Genomic DNA, 16,663 nt, shown 5'->3' with positions numbered 1-16,663 from the left:
GCAACCAGTCTGTAGCAGGCAGGACAGAGTGAGATCTACACAGAGGGTCCAAGTCACAGCTCTGCATACCCCAGCTTGAGACATGTGTCTGCCAGTGCAGATAGGACCTGGGTGTTGGAACTTGGGGTTTGGAGAGCAGACCTGGGGAGAGGACTGCTGTTGGATGTGAGGAGACAGCCTGAGGGGATGGGAAAGAGGAGCTCTACAGCCAGGAATGCTCCTGGAGGAAGCCCAGACCTCCATAGAAGTGAAGTGTCATTGTTGAGTGATGCACAAAGGGCAGGGCTGCCATTGCAGCCTCTCTCCCCATGCTCCAGCCCCTGCCTCCCCAGCACACTAGGGAGGGATCCTGCTGTGACTGGCTGTCTCACACTTGCAGCCCCTGGCCACACCTCATGCCTCATCCCTGCTGTGGCCAGCTCTCTTACGCACTTGGCATCCTGCTCCCCCACGCAGAGGCGGAGCTGAAACCAGGGGCACTGCAACTAAGGAAGAAGAACTAAAATCTCTCCTCACAGATGCACAAACCACAGAATTACACCCCCATGACTGGCTTTGTAAACTCAGTGACTGCAGAATATCTGAGTGGTCAATGAGTGCTCCTGCAGCCAAGACAGGTCTAGCTTTAGCAGCTGCAGACTTTGTGAGCACATACACAGGTGATGGGCCAGGCCAGAGTCTGAGCTGCCCCCATAGAGCCCACAGTAGGTCCAGATCTATAATTACTGCAATCCTGGGAGCTGACTTCAGTGGATCTATGTTGGTGGACTGTTGAAAACAATGCCTGAGAGACACCAGGGCCAATTGCCAGCATACCCACAGTTAAGGTGGGGCCGAGAGCAGTGCCAACAACAAGAATAACTTGTAAGCTCACACAACGGGTGAAAGGTGATACAATGCAGCATGCTCACAGGTGAACTGCTCCAGAGGAGGAAGACTCAGTGGCTTCTTTCCCAGTGGGAGTGCTCCAATCTCACCTACCTCGTTCCGTAGATCAGAAACAGCTATGAGACAAATCTGGGGGCCTCCATTCAAACAACTGGGAAGCAGACCCTGCCCTTGACAGGCATTGACAACCACAGAGTAAAGGGGAGACCCTGCTTACTATCCAGGGCAGGCCTGGTCACCACAAAACCACTCAAACACCCTATCAAGGGGATAATGACCAGCATACACTGAGGAAAGAGGTGGCAGACATTGATACTAAAAACAGCCCTCACACACACACACACACAAATTAAACATATGGAGGTTATATAGGGATGTTCCCATATAAAAATAAACCTCCAAGACAGTCTGAGCATCTGGCCTCAGGAGGAAGAACCCCAAGAGCATTTAACCTTGAAGGTCAGCAGGGCTTGAGGACAGGAGCTCCACAGGGCTGGGGGAAACAGATACTTCACTCTTGGAAGGTGCACACAGGGTCTCACATGCACTGGGACTGAGCACAAAGCAGTACCTCCATAGGAACCTGGGTTATACCTACCTAGGGGTCTTGGAGGGTCTCCTGGGAGGTCGGGGGTTGGCTGTAGTTCACCATGGGGCAAGGACACTAGTATCAGAGGTTCCAGGGAATATTAATCTGTGTGAGATCTCCAAGAGGTCCTCATTTGACACCAAGACCTGACCCCACCCAAAAGCCTGCAGGCTCCAGTGCTGGAATGCCTCAGGCCAAACAACCAACAAGACCGGGGAAACAGCCCCACCCATCAGCAGACAGGCTGGCTAAAGTCATACTAAGCTGACAGACACCGCAAAATACACCAATTGACATGACCCTATCCACCAAAGGGACAAGAACCAACTCCACCCACCAGAGGGAAGGCATCAGTCCCCCCCTATCAGGAAGCCTGCACAAGCCCCAGGGCCAAATTCACAAACCAGGGGGCAGACACCAGAAGCAAGAGGAACTAACACCCTGTGGCCTGAAGAAAGGAGACCACAAACACAATAAGGCAGACAAAATGAAATGACAGATAAATATGTTGCAGAGGAAGGGGCAAGATAAAAACCTACAAGAAAAATTAAATGAAGAGGAGATAGACAATCTACCAGAAAAATAATTCAGAGTAATGATGGTAAAGATGACCCAAGATCTTGGAAAAAGAATGGAAGCACAGATTGAGAAGATACAAGAAATGATTAACAACAACAACAACAACAACAAAAATAGAAGATTTAACAAACAGACAAACAGAAATGAACAACACAACAACCTAAAGGAAAAATACACTAAAGGAATCAATAGCAGAATAACTGAGGCAGAAAATGAGTAAATGAGCTGGAAGACAGAGTGGTGGAAATCACTGCTGTGGAACAGAATAAAGAAAAAAGAATAAAAAGAAATGAGGACAGTCTCAGAGACCACTGGGACAACATTAAGCACACAAACATTTGCATTTTATGGTTCCCAGAAAAAGGAGAGAAAGAGAAAGGGCCTGAAAAAAATATTTGAAGAGATTATAGTCCAAAACTTCCCTAACATGGAAAAGGAAATATTCACCCAACTCAAGGAAGCACAGAGAGTCCCATACAGGATAAACTCAAGGAGAGACATGCCAAGACATATATTAATCAAACTAACAAAAATTAAATACAAAGAAAAAATATTAAAAGCAACAAGGGAAAAGCAACAAATAACATACAAGGGAATTCCCATAATATTATCAGCTGATTTTTCATCAGAAACTCTGCAGGCCAGAAGGGAGTAACATGATATATTTAAAGTGATGAAAGGGAAAAACCAACAACCAAGAATACTCTACCCAGCAAGATGCTTATTCAGATATGACATAAAAATCAACAACTTTACAGATAAGCAAAAGCTAAGAGAATTCAGCAGCACCAGAACAGCTTTACAACAAATCCTAAAGGAACCTCTCTGTTCAGGGATAAAAAAGAGGCCACAATGAGAAACAAGAAAATTACAAATGGGAAAGCTCACTGGTAAAGGAAATCATCCATACACAAATAGGATATTAAAACAAGCAACCGTAAGAAGAGGAGGGTACAAATGCAGGAAATGGGAATGCATTTGAAATTAAGAGACCAGCAACCTAAAACAACTTTGTGTGTGTGTGTGTGTGTATATATATATATATATATATATATATACTACTTTATCAAAACCAAACCGGAAATGGAAACCAAAAAAGTACAATAGGTACACATAAAAAAAGGAAAAAGCAACCCAAACACAGAACTTATGATGGTGATCAAACTGCAAGAGAAGAGAACAAAAAAGGCATGGAAGGGACAAAAAAAAAAATACCCAAACAATGAAGAAAATGGCAATTGGAACTTACATATTGATACATATATATTGATAATTACCCTAAATATTAATGTATTAAGTGCTTCAACCAAAAGACATAGATTGGCTGAATGCATACAAAAACAAGACCCATAGGAAACTGCTGTATGGCACAGGGAGCTCAGCTTGGTGATGACCTACATAGGTGGGATGGTGGGTGGGAAGGAGGTCCAAGAGTGAGGGAATATATGTATACATATAGCTGATTCACAATGTTGTACAGCAGAAACTAACACAACATTGTAAAGCAATTATACTCCAATAAAAAAAACCACAAGACCCATACATATGCTGTCTACAAGAGACCCACTTCAGACCTAGGATGCATACAGACTGAAAATGAGGGGTTGGAAAAAGGTATTCCATGCACATGGAAATCAAAAGAAAGCTAGAGTAGCAATACTCATATCAGATAAAATAGACTTAAAGACTGTTACAAGAGACAAGGAAGGACACTACATAATGATCAAGTGATCAATACAAGAAGAAGATATAACATTTGTAAATATATATGCACCCAACATAGGAGCACCTTTATATAAAAAGCAAATGCTAACAGCCATAAAAGGAGAAATTGACAAAAACACAATAATAGTGGGGAACTTTAATACACCACTTTCGTCAATGAACAGATCATCCAGACAGAAAATCAGTAAGGAAACAAAAGCCTTAAATGACACATTAGAACAGGCAGACTATGATATTTATAGAACACTTCATCAGAAAGCAGCAGAATACGCTTTCTTCTCAACTGTGCATGGAACATTCTCATGGATAGATCACATCTTGGGTCTCAAATCAAGCCTTGGTAAGTTTAAGAAAATTGAAATAATATCAAGCATATTTTCTGACAACCCTATGAGATTAGAAATTAATTACAGAAAAAAATGTAAAAAACCAAACACATAGAAGCTAAATAATATGTTAATAAACAACCAGTGGATCACTGAAGAAATCAAAGATGAAAAAAAAAAAAAAAGACCTAGGGACACAGCAATCCAAAACCTATGTGATGCAGCAAAAGCAGTTCTAAGATGGAAGGTTATACCACTAGAATCTTGCCTCAGAAGAATCTCAAATAAACATCCTAACTTTACACCTAAAGCAACTAGAGCAAGAAGAACAAACAAAACTCAGAATCAGTAGAAAGAAAGAAATCATAAAGATCAGAACAAAAATAAATGAAATAGAAATGAAGAAAACAATAGCAAAGATCAATGAAACTAAAAGCTGGTTCTTTGAGAAGATAAACAAAATCGATAAACCTTTAGCCAGACTCATCAGGAAAAAAAGGGAAAGGGCTCAAATCAAGAAAACTAAAAATGAAAAAGGAGAAGTTACAACTGACACTGCAGAAATACAAAGGATCATAAGAGACTACTATAAGCAACTCTATGCCAATAAAATAGACAACCTGGAAGAAATGGACAAATTCTTAGAAAGATACAACCTTCTAAGACTGAACCAGGAAGAATAGAAAATATGAACAAATCACAAATAATGAAATTGAAACTGTGATTAAAAATCTTCCAACAACAAAAATCCAGGACCAGATGGCTTCAAAGGTGAATTATACCAAGGATTTAGAGAAGAGTTAACACCTATCCTTCTCAAACTCTTCCCAAAAATTGCGGAGAGAGGAACAGTCCCAAGCTCATTCTATAAGGCCACAAACACCCTGATCCCAAAACCAGACAAAGATATCACAAAAAAAGAAAGTTGCAGGCCAATATCACTGATTAACATAGACACAAAACTCCTCAATAAAATACTATCAAACATAAACCACAACACATTAAAAGGATCATACACTGTGATCAAGTGGGATTTATCCCAGGGAGATAAGCGTTCTTCAGTACATGCAAATCAATCAATGTGATAAACCATATTAACAAATTGAAGAATAAAAACCATATGATCATCTCAATAGATGCAGCAAAAGCTTTTGACAAAATTCAACACCCATTTATGATAAAATCTTCCCAGAATGTGGGCACAGAGGGAGCTTACCTAACATAATAAAGGCTATATACAACAAACCCACAGCCAACATCATTCTCAAAGGTGAAAAACTGAAAGCATTTCCTCTAAGATCAGGAACAATACAAGGGTGCCCACTCTCACCACTATTATTCAACATAGTTTTGGAAGTTTTAGCCATGGCAACCAGAGAAGAAAAAGAAAAGTAAAAGAAAACAGTAAAGTCACTGTTTGCAGATGACCTGATACTGTACATAGAAAACCCTAAACATGCCACCAGAAGACTACTGGAACTCATCAATGAATTTGGTAAAGTTGCAGGATATAAAATTAATATGCAGAAATCTCTTACATTCCTATACACTAACAATGAAAGATCAGAAACAGAAATTAAGGAAACAATCCTATTTATCCTTGCATCAAAATGAATAAAATACTTAGGCATAAACCCACCTAAGGAGATACTCAGAAAACAATAAGATAATGATGAATGAAATCAAAGATGACACAAGCAGATCAGATGGAGAGATATACCATGTTCTTGGATTGGAAGAATTGTTATTATCAAAGTGACTATACTACCCAAAGCAATCTACAGATTCAATGCAACCCCTATCAAATTACCAATGGCATTTTTCACAGAACTAGAACAAAGAATTTTACAATTTGTATGGAAACACAAAAGACCCTGAATAGTCAAAGCTATATTGAGAAAGAAAAACACAGCTGGAAGAATCAGACTCCCAGACTTCAGACTATACTACAAAGTTACAGTAATCAAGACAGTATGGTATTGGTCCAAAAACAGAAATATAGATCAATGGAACAGGATAGAAAGTCCAGAGATAAACCCACACACTTATGATCAACTAATCTATGACAAAGGAAGCAAGAATATACAATGGAGAAAAGACAGTCTCTTCAATAACTGGTACTAGGAAAACTGGACAGCCACATGTAAAAGAATGAAATTAGAACACTCCCTAACACCATACCAAAAAAAATCAAATCAAAACAGATTAAAGGTCTAATTGTAAGGTTGGATACTATAAAACTCTTGCAGGAAAACATAGACAGAACACTCTCTGACATAAATCACAGCAAGATCTTTTCAATCCACCTCCTACCGTAATAAAAATAAAAACAAAAATAAACAAATGGGACCTAATTAAACTTAAACCTTTTGCACAACAAAGAAACCATAAACAAAATGAAAAGTCAACCGACAAAATGGGAGAAAATATTTGCAAATGAAGCAATTGACAAGGGATTAAACTCCAAAATATACAAACAGCTCATGCAGCTCAATATCAAAAAAACGAACAACCCAATCAAAAAACAAACTTGAGGGGAAAAAGGGGAGAGAGACAAATTGGGAGATTGGGAATGACATATACACACTACTATATATAAAATAGATAACTAGTATGGGCTTACTGTATAGCACAGGGGATTCTTCTCAGTACTCTGTAATGACCTATATGGGAAAAGAATCTAAAAATGAGTGGATACATGTATATGTATAACTGATTCCCTTTGCTGTACAGCAGAAATTAACACAACATTTTAAATCAACTATACTCCAATAAAAATTTAAAAAAAACAAAAACTGGATTGGACCCCTTGGGAAAAATAGATTGGTAGAAGGGGAAGAGCAGGTGAGCATATAAAACGGAGGAGTTAACATGAGGCCAACTTGGCTCTGGTTAAAAACTAACCAAGGAGTGGAGTAGAATGTAAACAGTGACAGTTAGTGCATCTGTTGGCCTCCAGCTGTTTTCCTTTTCAGCTATAAATAAGATAGGTTGTTTCTGGTGCTGGGCAGCTTGCAAGGTGACAATATTGCACAAATTAACTCCAATCTCTCAGGAATAAAATTTGCACCTGCATGAAAGTGTGGTTATGGGACATGAATAAGAATGGAAATGAGAACCCTATTGTAGCTCCCTAGTTCACAAATATTGTTTGGAATAAGCTGGTACTTACTAGCAGTAATTCTCACCGTGAATGTCTCTGACTGAAGTTCTGTTGAAACATTTCTGGGATTATCTAAACATTTCATTAAATTGAATTGTTTTATTAATTAAACATGTAATACTCATACGGCAACTTTTAAAATACTAGATATCACCAATGCTTTATTTGTGCAAAGCTATGCAAGCTTCAGAATAAAGCTGCTTCTGCTATCTTGAAAAAAATAATAATAAAATAAAATGGTTTTCCTGTGTTTCATACACAAGTCACTAATTTACAAAGAATTATTTTAGAAGATATTAAAATACCAAAAATAACTCAATTTTTTCTTTAATGAAAAAAGTATATGTAGGGCTTCCCTGATGGCGCAGTGGTTGAGACCGCCTGCCGATACAGGGGACACAGGTTCGTGCCCCGGTCTGGGAAGATCCCACATGCCGCGGAGCGGCTGGGCCCGTGATCCATGGCCACTGAACCTGCGTGTCCGGAGCCTGTGCTCCGCAACAGGAGAGGCCACAACAGTGAGAGACCTGCGTACCGTAAAAAAATAATAATAAAAGTATATGTAAATCTTATATTGTGTTGTTACCTTTGAGGACACCAATGAGGCTACAAAGCTGCTCATTAGTAACTGTCATTAGAGTTTCTCTAATTAAAGAAATTTTCAGTTTCACAAAATAAGAATTTTAATTTCTAGTACGGAAATAAAGTTGCACTTTTTAAAATATCTGATTACTTTTTTCTAAACTTTCTTAGTTTCTAATTTTCTAAACATTTCTAAAAAACATTCATAGGAAAGATTAATGTAGCAGAAGGAAAAGTCTCTTGATGTTGTTTTGTCCTTATTCTTTTTTTTTTTTTAACATCTTTATTGGGGTATAATTGCTTTACAATGGTGTGTTAGTTTCTGCTTTATAACAAAGTGAATCAGTTATACATATACATATGTTCCCATATCTCTTCCCTCTTGCATCTCCCTCCCTCCCACCCTCCCTATCCCACCCCTCCAGGCTGTCACAAAGCACCAAGCCAATATCCCTGTGCCATGCGGCTGCTTCCAACTAGCTATCTACCTTACTACGTTTGTTAGTGTGTATATGTCCATGACTCTCTCTCGCCCTGTCACAGCTCACACTTCCCCCTCCCCAATACCTCAAGTCCGTTCTCTAGGAGGTCTGCGTCTTTATTCCTGTCTTACCCCTAGGTTCTTCATGACATTTTTTTTTTCTTAAATTCCATATATATGTGTTAGCATACGGTATTTGTCTTTTCTTTCTGACTTACTTCACTCTGTATGACAGACTCTAGGTCTATCCACCTCATTACAAATAGCTCCATTTCGTTTCTTTTTATGGCTGAGTAATACTCCATTGTATATATGTGCCACATCTTCTTTATCCATTCATCCGATGATGGGCACTTAGGTTGTTTCCATCTCCGGGCTATTGTAAATAGAGCTGCAATGAACATTTTGGTACATGACTCTTTTTGAATTTCGGTTTTCTCAGGGTATATGCCCAGTAGTGGGATTGCTGGGTCATATGGTAGTTCTATTTGTAGCTTTTTAAGGAACCTCCATACTGTTCTCCATAGTGGCTGAACCAATTCACATTCCCACCAGCAGTGCAAGAGTGTTCCCTTTTCTCCACACCCTCTCCAGCATTTATTGTTTCTAGATTTTTTGATGATGGCCATTCTGACTGGTGTGAGATGATATCTCATTGTAGTTTTGATTTGCATTTCTCTAATGATTAATGATGTTGAGCATTCTTTCATGTGTTTGTTGGCAGTCTGTATATCTTCTTTGGAGAAATGTCTATTTAGGTCTTCTGCCCATTTTTGGATTGGGTTGTTTGTTTTTTTGGTATTGAGCTGCATGAGCTGCTTGTAAATTTTGGAGATTAATCCTTTGTCGGTTGCTTCATTTGCAAATATTTTCTCCCATTCTGAGGGTTGTCTTTTGGTCTTGTTTATGGTTTCCTTTGCTGTGCAAAAGCTTTGAAGTTTCATTAGGTCCCATTTGTTTATTTTTGGTTTTATTTCCATTACTCTAGGAGGTGGGTCAGAAAGGATCTTGCTGTGATTTATGTCATAGAGTGTTCTGCCTATGTTTTCCTCTAGGAATTTGATAGTTTCTGGCCTTACATTTAGGTCTTTAATCCATTTTGAGCTTATTTTTGTGTATGGTGTTAGGGAGTGATCTAATCTCATACTTTTAAAAGTACCTGTCCAGTTTTCCCAGCACCACTTATTGAAGAGGCTGTCCTTTCTCCACTGTACATTCCTGCCACCTTTATCAAAGATAAGGTGTCCATATGTGCGTGGGTTTATCTCTGGGCTTTCTATCCTGTTCCATTGATCTTGATAACTGTAGCTTTGTAGTATAGTCTGAAGTCAGGGAGCCTGATTCCTCCAGTTCCTTTTTTCGTTCTCAAGATTGCTTTGGCTATTCGGGGTCTTTTGTGTTTCCATACAAATTGCAAAATTTTTTGTTCTAGTTCTGTGAAAAATACCAGTGGTAGTTTGATAGGGATTGCATTGAATCTATAGATTGCTTTAGGTAGTAGAGTCATTTTCACAATGTTGATTCTTCCAATCCAAGAACATGGTATATCTCTCCATCTATTTGTATCATCTTTAATTTCTTTCATCAGTGTCTTATAATTTTCTGCATACAGGTCTTTTGTCTCCTTAGGTAGGTTTATTCCTAGATATTTTATTCTTTTTGTTGCAATGGTAAATAGGAGTGTTTTCTTGATTTCACTTTCAGATTTTTCATCATTAGTATATAGGAATGCCAGAGATTTCTGTGCATTAATTTTGTATCCTGCCACTTTACCAAATTCATTGATTAGCTCTAGTAGTTTTCTGGTAGCATCTTTAGGATTCTGTATGTATAGTATCATGTCATCTGCAAACAGTGACAGTTTTACTTCTTGTTTTCCGATTTGGATTCCTTTTATTTCCTTTTCTTCTCTGATTGCTGTGGCTAAAACTTCCAAAACTATGTTGAATAAGAGACGTGATAGTGGGCAACCTTGTCTTGTTCCTGATCTTAGTGGAAATGCTTTCAGTTTTTCACCATTGAGGATGATGTTTGCTATGGGTTTGTCATATATGGCCTTTATTATGTTGAGGAAAGTTCCCTCTATGCCTACTTTCTGCAGGGTTTTTATCATAAATGGGTGTTGAATTTTGTCAAAAGCTTTCTCTGCATCTATTGAGATGATCATGTGGTTTTTCTTCTTCAATTTGTTAATATGGTTTATCACATTGATAGATTTGCCTATATTGAAGAATCCTTGCATTCCTGGAATAAACCCCACTTGATCATGGTGTATGATCCTTTTAATGTGCTGTTGGATTCTGTTTGCTAGTATTTTGTTGAGGATTTTTGCATCTATGTTCATCAGTGATACTGGCCTGTAGTTTTCTTTCTTTGTGACATCCTTGTCTGGTTTTGGTATCAAGGTGATGGTGGCCTCGTAGAAGGAGTTTGGGAGTGTTCCTCCCTCTGCTATATTTTGGAAGAGTTTGAGAAGGGTAGGTGTTAGCTCTTCTCTAAATGTTTGATAGAATTTGCCTGTGAAGCCATCTGGTCCTGGGCTTTTCTTTGTTGGAAGATTTTTAATCACAGTTTCAATTTCAGTGCTTGTGATTGGTCTGTTCATATTTTCTATTTCTTCCTGATTCAGTCTTGGCAGGTTGTGCATTTCTAAGAATTTGTCCATTTCTTCCAGATTGTCCATTTTATTGGCATAGAGTTGCTTGTAGTAATCTCTCATGATCTCTTTTATTTCTGCAGTGTCAGTTGTTACCTCTCCTTTTTCATTTCTAATTCTATTGATTTGAGTCTTCTCCTCTTTTTTCTTGATGAGTCTGGCTAGTGGTTTATCTATTTTGTTTATCTTCTCAGCGAACCAGCTTTTAGTTTTATTGATCTTTGCTATTGTTTCCTTCATTTCTTTTTCATTTATTTCTGATCTGATTTTTATGATTTCTTTCCTTCTGCTAGCTTTGGGGTTTTTTTGTTCTTCTTTCTCTAATTTCTTGAGGTGCAAGGTTAGGTTGTTTATTCTAGATGTTTCCTGCTTCTTAAGGTGGGCTTGTATTGCTATAAACTTCCCCCTTAGAACTGCTTTTGCTGCATCCCACAAGTTTTGGGTCGTTTTGTCTCCATTGTCATTTGTTTCTAGGTATTTTTTTATTTCCTCTTTGATTTCTTCAGTGGTCACTTCATTATCAAGTAGTGTATTGTTTAGCCTCCATGTGTTTGTATTTTTTACAGATCTTTTCCTGTAATTGATATCTAGTCTCATGGCATTGTGGTCAGAAAAGATACTTGATACAATTTCAATTTTCTTAAATTTACCAAGGCTTGATTTGTGACCCAAGATATGATCTATCCTAGAGAATGTTCCATGAGCGCTTGAGAAAAATGTGTATTCTGTTGTTTTTGGATGGAGTGTTCTATAAATATCAGTTAAGTCCATCTCGTTTAATGTATCATTTAAAGTTTGTGTTTCCTTATTTATTTTCATTTTGGATGATCTGTCCATAGGTGAAAGTGGAGTGTTCAAGTCCCCTACTATGAATGTGTTACTGTCGATTTCCCCTTTTATGGCTGTTAGTATTTGCCTTATGTATTGAGGTGCTCCTATTTTGGGTGCATAAATATTTACAATTGTTATATCTTCTTCTTGGATCGATCCCTTGATCATTATGTAGTGTCCTTCTTTGTCTCTTTTAATAGTCCTTATTTTAAAGTCTATTTTGTCTGATATGAGAATTGCTACTCCAGCTTTCTTTTGGTTTCCATTTGAATGGAATATCTTTTTCCATCCCCTTACTTTCAGTCTGTATGTGTCTCTAGGTCTGAAGTGGGTCTCTTGTAGACAGCATATATATGGGTCTTGTTTTTGTATCCATTCAGTTAATCTGTGTCTTTTGGTGGGAGCATTTAGTCCATTTACATTTAACGTAATTATTGATATGTATGTTCCTATTCCCATTTTCTAAATTGTTTTGGGTTCGTTATTATAGGTCTTTTCCTTCTCTTGTGTTTCTTGCCTAGAGAAGATCCTTTAGCATTTGTTGTAAAGCTGGTTTGGTGGTGCTGAACTCTCTCAGCTTTTGCTTGTCTGTAAAGGTTTTAATTTCTCCATCAAATCTGAATGAGATCCTTGCTGGGTAGAGTAGTCTTGGCTGCAGGTTTTTCTCCTTTATCATTTTCAGTATGTCCTGCCACTCCCTTCTGGCTTGTAGGGTTTCTGCTGAGAGATCAGCTGTTAACCTTATGGGGATTCCCTTATGTGTCATTTGTTGTTTTTCCCTTGCTGCTTTTAATATGCTTTCTTTGTATTTAAGTTTTGACAGTTTGATTAATATGTGTCTTGGTGTATTTCTCCTTGTATTTATCCTGTATGGGACTCTCTGTGCTTCCTGGACTTGATTAACTATTTCCTTTCCCATATTAGGGAAGTTTTCAACTATAATCTCTTCAAATATCTTCTCAGTCCCTTTCTTTTTCTCTTCTTCTTCTGGAACCCCTATAATTCAAATGTTGGTGCATTTAATGTTGTCTCAGAGGTCTCTGAGACTGTCCTCAGTTCTTTTCATTCTTTTTTCTTTATTCTGCTCTGCAGTAGTTATTTCCACTATTTTATCTTCCAGGTCACTTATCCGTTCTTCTGCCTCAGTTATTCTGCTATTGATCCCATCTAGAGTACTTTTAATTTCATTTATTGTGTTGTTCATCGTTGCTTGTTTCATCTTTAGTTCTTCTAGGTCCTTGTTAACTGATTCTTGCATTTTGTCCATTCTATTGTCCATTCTATCTCCAAGATTTCGGATCATCCTTACTATCATTATTCTGAATTCTTTTTCAGGTAAGCTGCCTATTTCCTCTTCATTTGTTAGGTCTGGTGCATTTTTATCTTGCTCCTTTATCTGCTGTGTGTTTTTCTGTCTTCTCATTTTGCTTATCTTACTGTGTTTGGGGTCTCCTTTTTGAAGGCTGCAGGTTCGTAGTTCCTGCTGTTTTTGATGTCTTTCCCCAGTGGCTAAGGTTGGTTCAGTGGGTTGTGTAGGTTTCCTGGTGGAGGGGACTAGTGCCTGTGTTGTGGTGGATGAGGCTGGATCTTGTCTCTCTAGTGGGCAGGTTCACGTCTGGTGGTGTGTTTGGGGTGTCTGTGGCCTTATTATTATTTTAGGCAGCCTCTCTGCTAATGGGTGGGGTTGTGTTCCTGTCTTGCTAGTTGTTTGGCATAGGTTGTCCAGCACTGTAGCTTGCTGGTCGTTGAGTGAAGCTGGGTGCTGGTGTTAAGATGGAGGTCTCTGGGAGATTTTCGCCGTTTGATATTATGTGGAGCTGGGAGGTCTCTTGTTGACCAGTGTCCTGAAGTTGGCTCTCCTACCTCAGAGGCAGAGCCCTGACTCCTGGCTGGAGCACCAAGAGCTTTTCATCCACACGGCTCAGAATAAAAGGGAGAAAAAGTAGAGGGAATTAGCAGAAGTATGAGGAAAGAAAGAAGGAAAGGAGGAGGGAAGGAAGGAAGGAAGGAAGAAAGAAAGAAGCAAAGAAGGCAAGAAGGAAAGAAAGGAGGGAGGGAGGGAGGGAGGGAGGAAGGAAGGAAGGAGGGAAAAAAGGAAAAAAGACAGAAAGAAAGAAGATACAGTAAAAATAAAATAAAGTATAATAAAATTATTGAATTAAAAAATTCTTATTTAAAAAAAAAAAAGGGACAGATAGAACCTTAGGACAAATGTTGGAAGCAAAGCTATACAGACAAAATCTTACACAGAAGCATACACATACACCCTCACTAAAAGAGGTAAATGGGGAAAAATCATAAATCTTGCTGTCAGAGACCACCTCCTCAATTTGGGATGATTCGTTGTCTAAAGGAGGGAAGGAAGGAAGCAAAGAAAGAAAGAAAGAAAGAAAGAAAGAAAGAAAGAAAGAAAGAAAGAAAGAAAGAAAAGTATAATAACATTATTAAAATTAAAATTGATTATTAAGAAAAAAACATTTTTAAAAAAAACCATGGACGGATAGAACCCTAGGACAAATGGTGGAAGCAAGACTATACAGACAAGATCTCACACAGAAGTATACACATATACATTCACAAAAAGAGGAAAAGGGAAAAAAATCATAGGTCTTGCTCCTAAAGTCTGCTTCCTTAATTTGGGATGATTGGTTGTTTATTCAGGTATTCCACAGATGCAGGGTATATCAAGTTGATTGTGGAGCTTTAATCCGCTGCTTCTGAGGCTGCTGGGAGAGATTTCCCTTTCTCTTCTTTGTTCTCACAGCTTCCAGGGGCTCAGCTTTGGATTTGGCCCTGCCACTGCGTGTAGGTCGCTGGAGGGCGTCTGTTTTTTGCCCAGACAGGGCGGGGTTAAAAGAGCCGCTGATTCGGGGGCTCTGGCGCACTCAGGCCGGCGGGGCGGGAGGGGCACGGCGTGCGGGGCGGGCCTGCGGCGGCAAAGGCCGGCGTGACTTTGCACCAGCCTGAGGCCCGCTGTGCGTTCTCCCGGGGAAGTTGTCCCTGGATCCCGGGAACCTGGCAGTGGCGGGCTGCACAGGATCCGCGGAAGAGCGGTGTGGAGAGTGACCTGTGCTCGCACACAGGCCCCTCGGTGGCGGCAGCAGCAGCCTTATCGTCTCCCGCCCGTCTCTGAGGTCCGCGCTTTTAGCCGCGGCTCGCGCCCGTCTCTGGGGTCCGCGCTTTCAGCCGCGGCTCGCGCCCGTCTCTGGGGTCCGCGCTTTTAGCCGCGGCTCGCGCCCGTCTCTGGGGTTCGCGCTTTTAGCCGCGGCTCGCGCCCGTCTCTGGAGCTCCTTTAAGCAGCGTTCTTAAACCCCTCTCCTCACGCACCAGGAAACAAAGAGGGAAGAAAAAGTCTCTTGCCTCTTCGGCAGGTGCAGACTTTTCCCCGGACTCCCTCCCAGCTAGCCGTGGTGCACTAACCCCTTCAGGCTATGTTCAAGCCGCCAACCCCAGTCCTCTCCCTGCGCTCCGGCCTCAGCTCGCAGCCCCGCCCGCCCCGGCGGGTGAGCAGACAAGCCTTTCGGGCTGGTGAGTGCCGGTCGGCACCGATCCTCTGTGCGGGAATCTCCCCGCTTTGCCCTCCGCACCCATTGCTGTGCACTCCTCCGCGGCTCGAAGCTCCCCCCTCCGCCCCCCGCAGTCTCCGCCCGCGAAGGGGCTTCCTAGTGTGTGGAAACTTTTCCTCCTTCACAGCTCCCTCCCACTGGTGCAGGTGCCGTCCCTATTCTTTTGTCTCTGTTTTTTCTTTTTTTTTCTTTTGCCCTACCCAGGTACGTGGGGAGTTTCTTGCCTTTTGGGAGGTCTGAGGTCTTCTGCCACCGTTCAGTAGGTGTTCTGTAGGAGTTGTTCCACGTGTAGATGTATTTCTGGTGTATCTGTGGGGAGGAAGGTGATCTCCGCGTCTTACTCTTCCGCCATCTTCAAGGTCCCCTGTCCTTATTCTTTTTATCATAATAAAATATTGCTATATCCATAGGAAAGTGAGAATTACCTAGGTATTCTGTGGTATCAGAGGTATCTAAAAACAGAGATTTTGCCTAGAAAAATCTTACCTGCTTTTCAGGACAACGATCCAATCTACTCATAGAAAATGATTCTCACCAGTTGAGGCACCTAACAGTCTATCATGAATTCTTATAAATCATCAATAAATTAAGTACATCTAAATTCTTTGAACGAAAATAATTTTCTTTCTTATGTTAAAGTATTCTTTTTTAGAAATATATGTAAACTATTGGTTTGTCTCATAACATTGTCATTCTCTTTGAGGGGATTATAGCATAGTAGTTTTCTGAACAAGATATAATGAAATGATTGGTCATTTATACAGTGGGATTGAAATTACAGGGTTTTTGTTTTTTTTTTTACTTCAACCACTTAATTTTTAGTGTGGCTTATGAATTTCTTATAATTAGGATAAATCACTTTCATAAGAGAAACGATATCATTTTCTCAACATGTTTCCACATGGCATTATGCTAGAATAGTTAAAATTCTGTTTTTAAAAATATGATCATTCAGTAAAGTTAAATTGGTTTTCTTATATTTCCTTATATCTTCACAGATTGTGAGTGTTGGAAAGCATGTTAAAGGCTACCATTATATCATTGCAAACTTGGTAAGAACTCTTTATTTTCTATTTTTCATAAGAATTGCTCAGACATTCAAGATTATGTTAACTGTGCCTTGAAATAGTGCTCTATTATTAAACTATATTACTTACTAAGCTTTTTATAACACATAGGATAGTACTCTTATGTGTCCACAAAAAAATTAATGGTCAATCTAAGAAAGAAATGGAAAATTTTATTTAGGCCTACCTGAGGATTATAACCTGCTAGTT

The 16,663-nt window shown here is 39.6% G+C and overlaps 1 protein-coding gene across 3 annotated transcripts in view; it reads left to right on the top strand.

Moving 5' to 3' along the window:
- The window catches only part of GRIA4 (glutamate ionotropic receptor AMPA type subunit 4), a 515,737-nt gene that overhangs the window by 357,768 nt on the left and 141,306 nt on the right, over positions 1-16,663 (top strand). For all 3 annotated transcript variants that reach the window (XM_060018030.1, XM_060018031.1, XM_060018032.1), the window contains exon 5: positions 16,385-16,438. In XM_060018030.1, coding sequence (XP_059874013.1) covers positions 16,385-16,438 — 54 coding nt within the window. The remainder of the gene's footprint in view (positions 1-16,384; positions 16,439-16,663) is intronic.

This window comes from Delphinus delphis, chromosome 8 (genome assembly GCF_949987515.2).
Source record: "Delphinus delphis chromosome 8, mDelDel1.2, whole genome shotgun sequence".
Lineage (NCBI taxonomy): Eukaryota > Metazoa > Chordata > Mammalia > Artiodactyla > Delphinidae > Delphinus > Delphinus delphis.
This window is presented reverse-complemented; position numbering and strand designations above follow the sequence as displayed.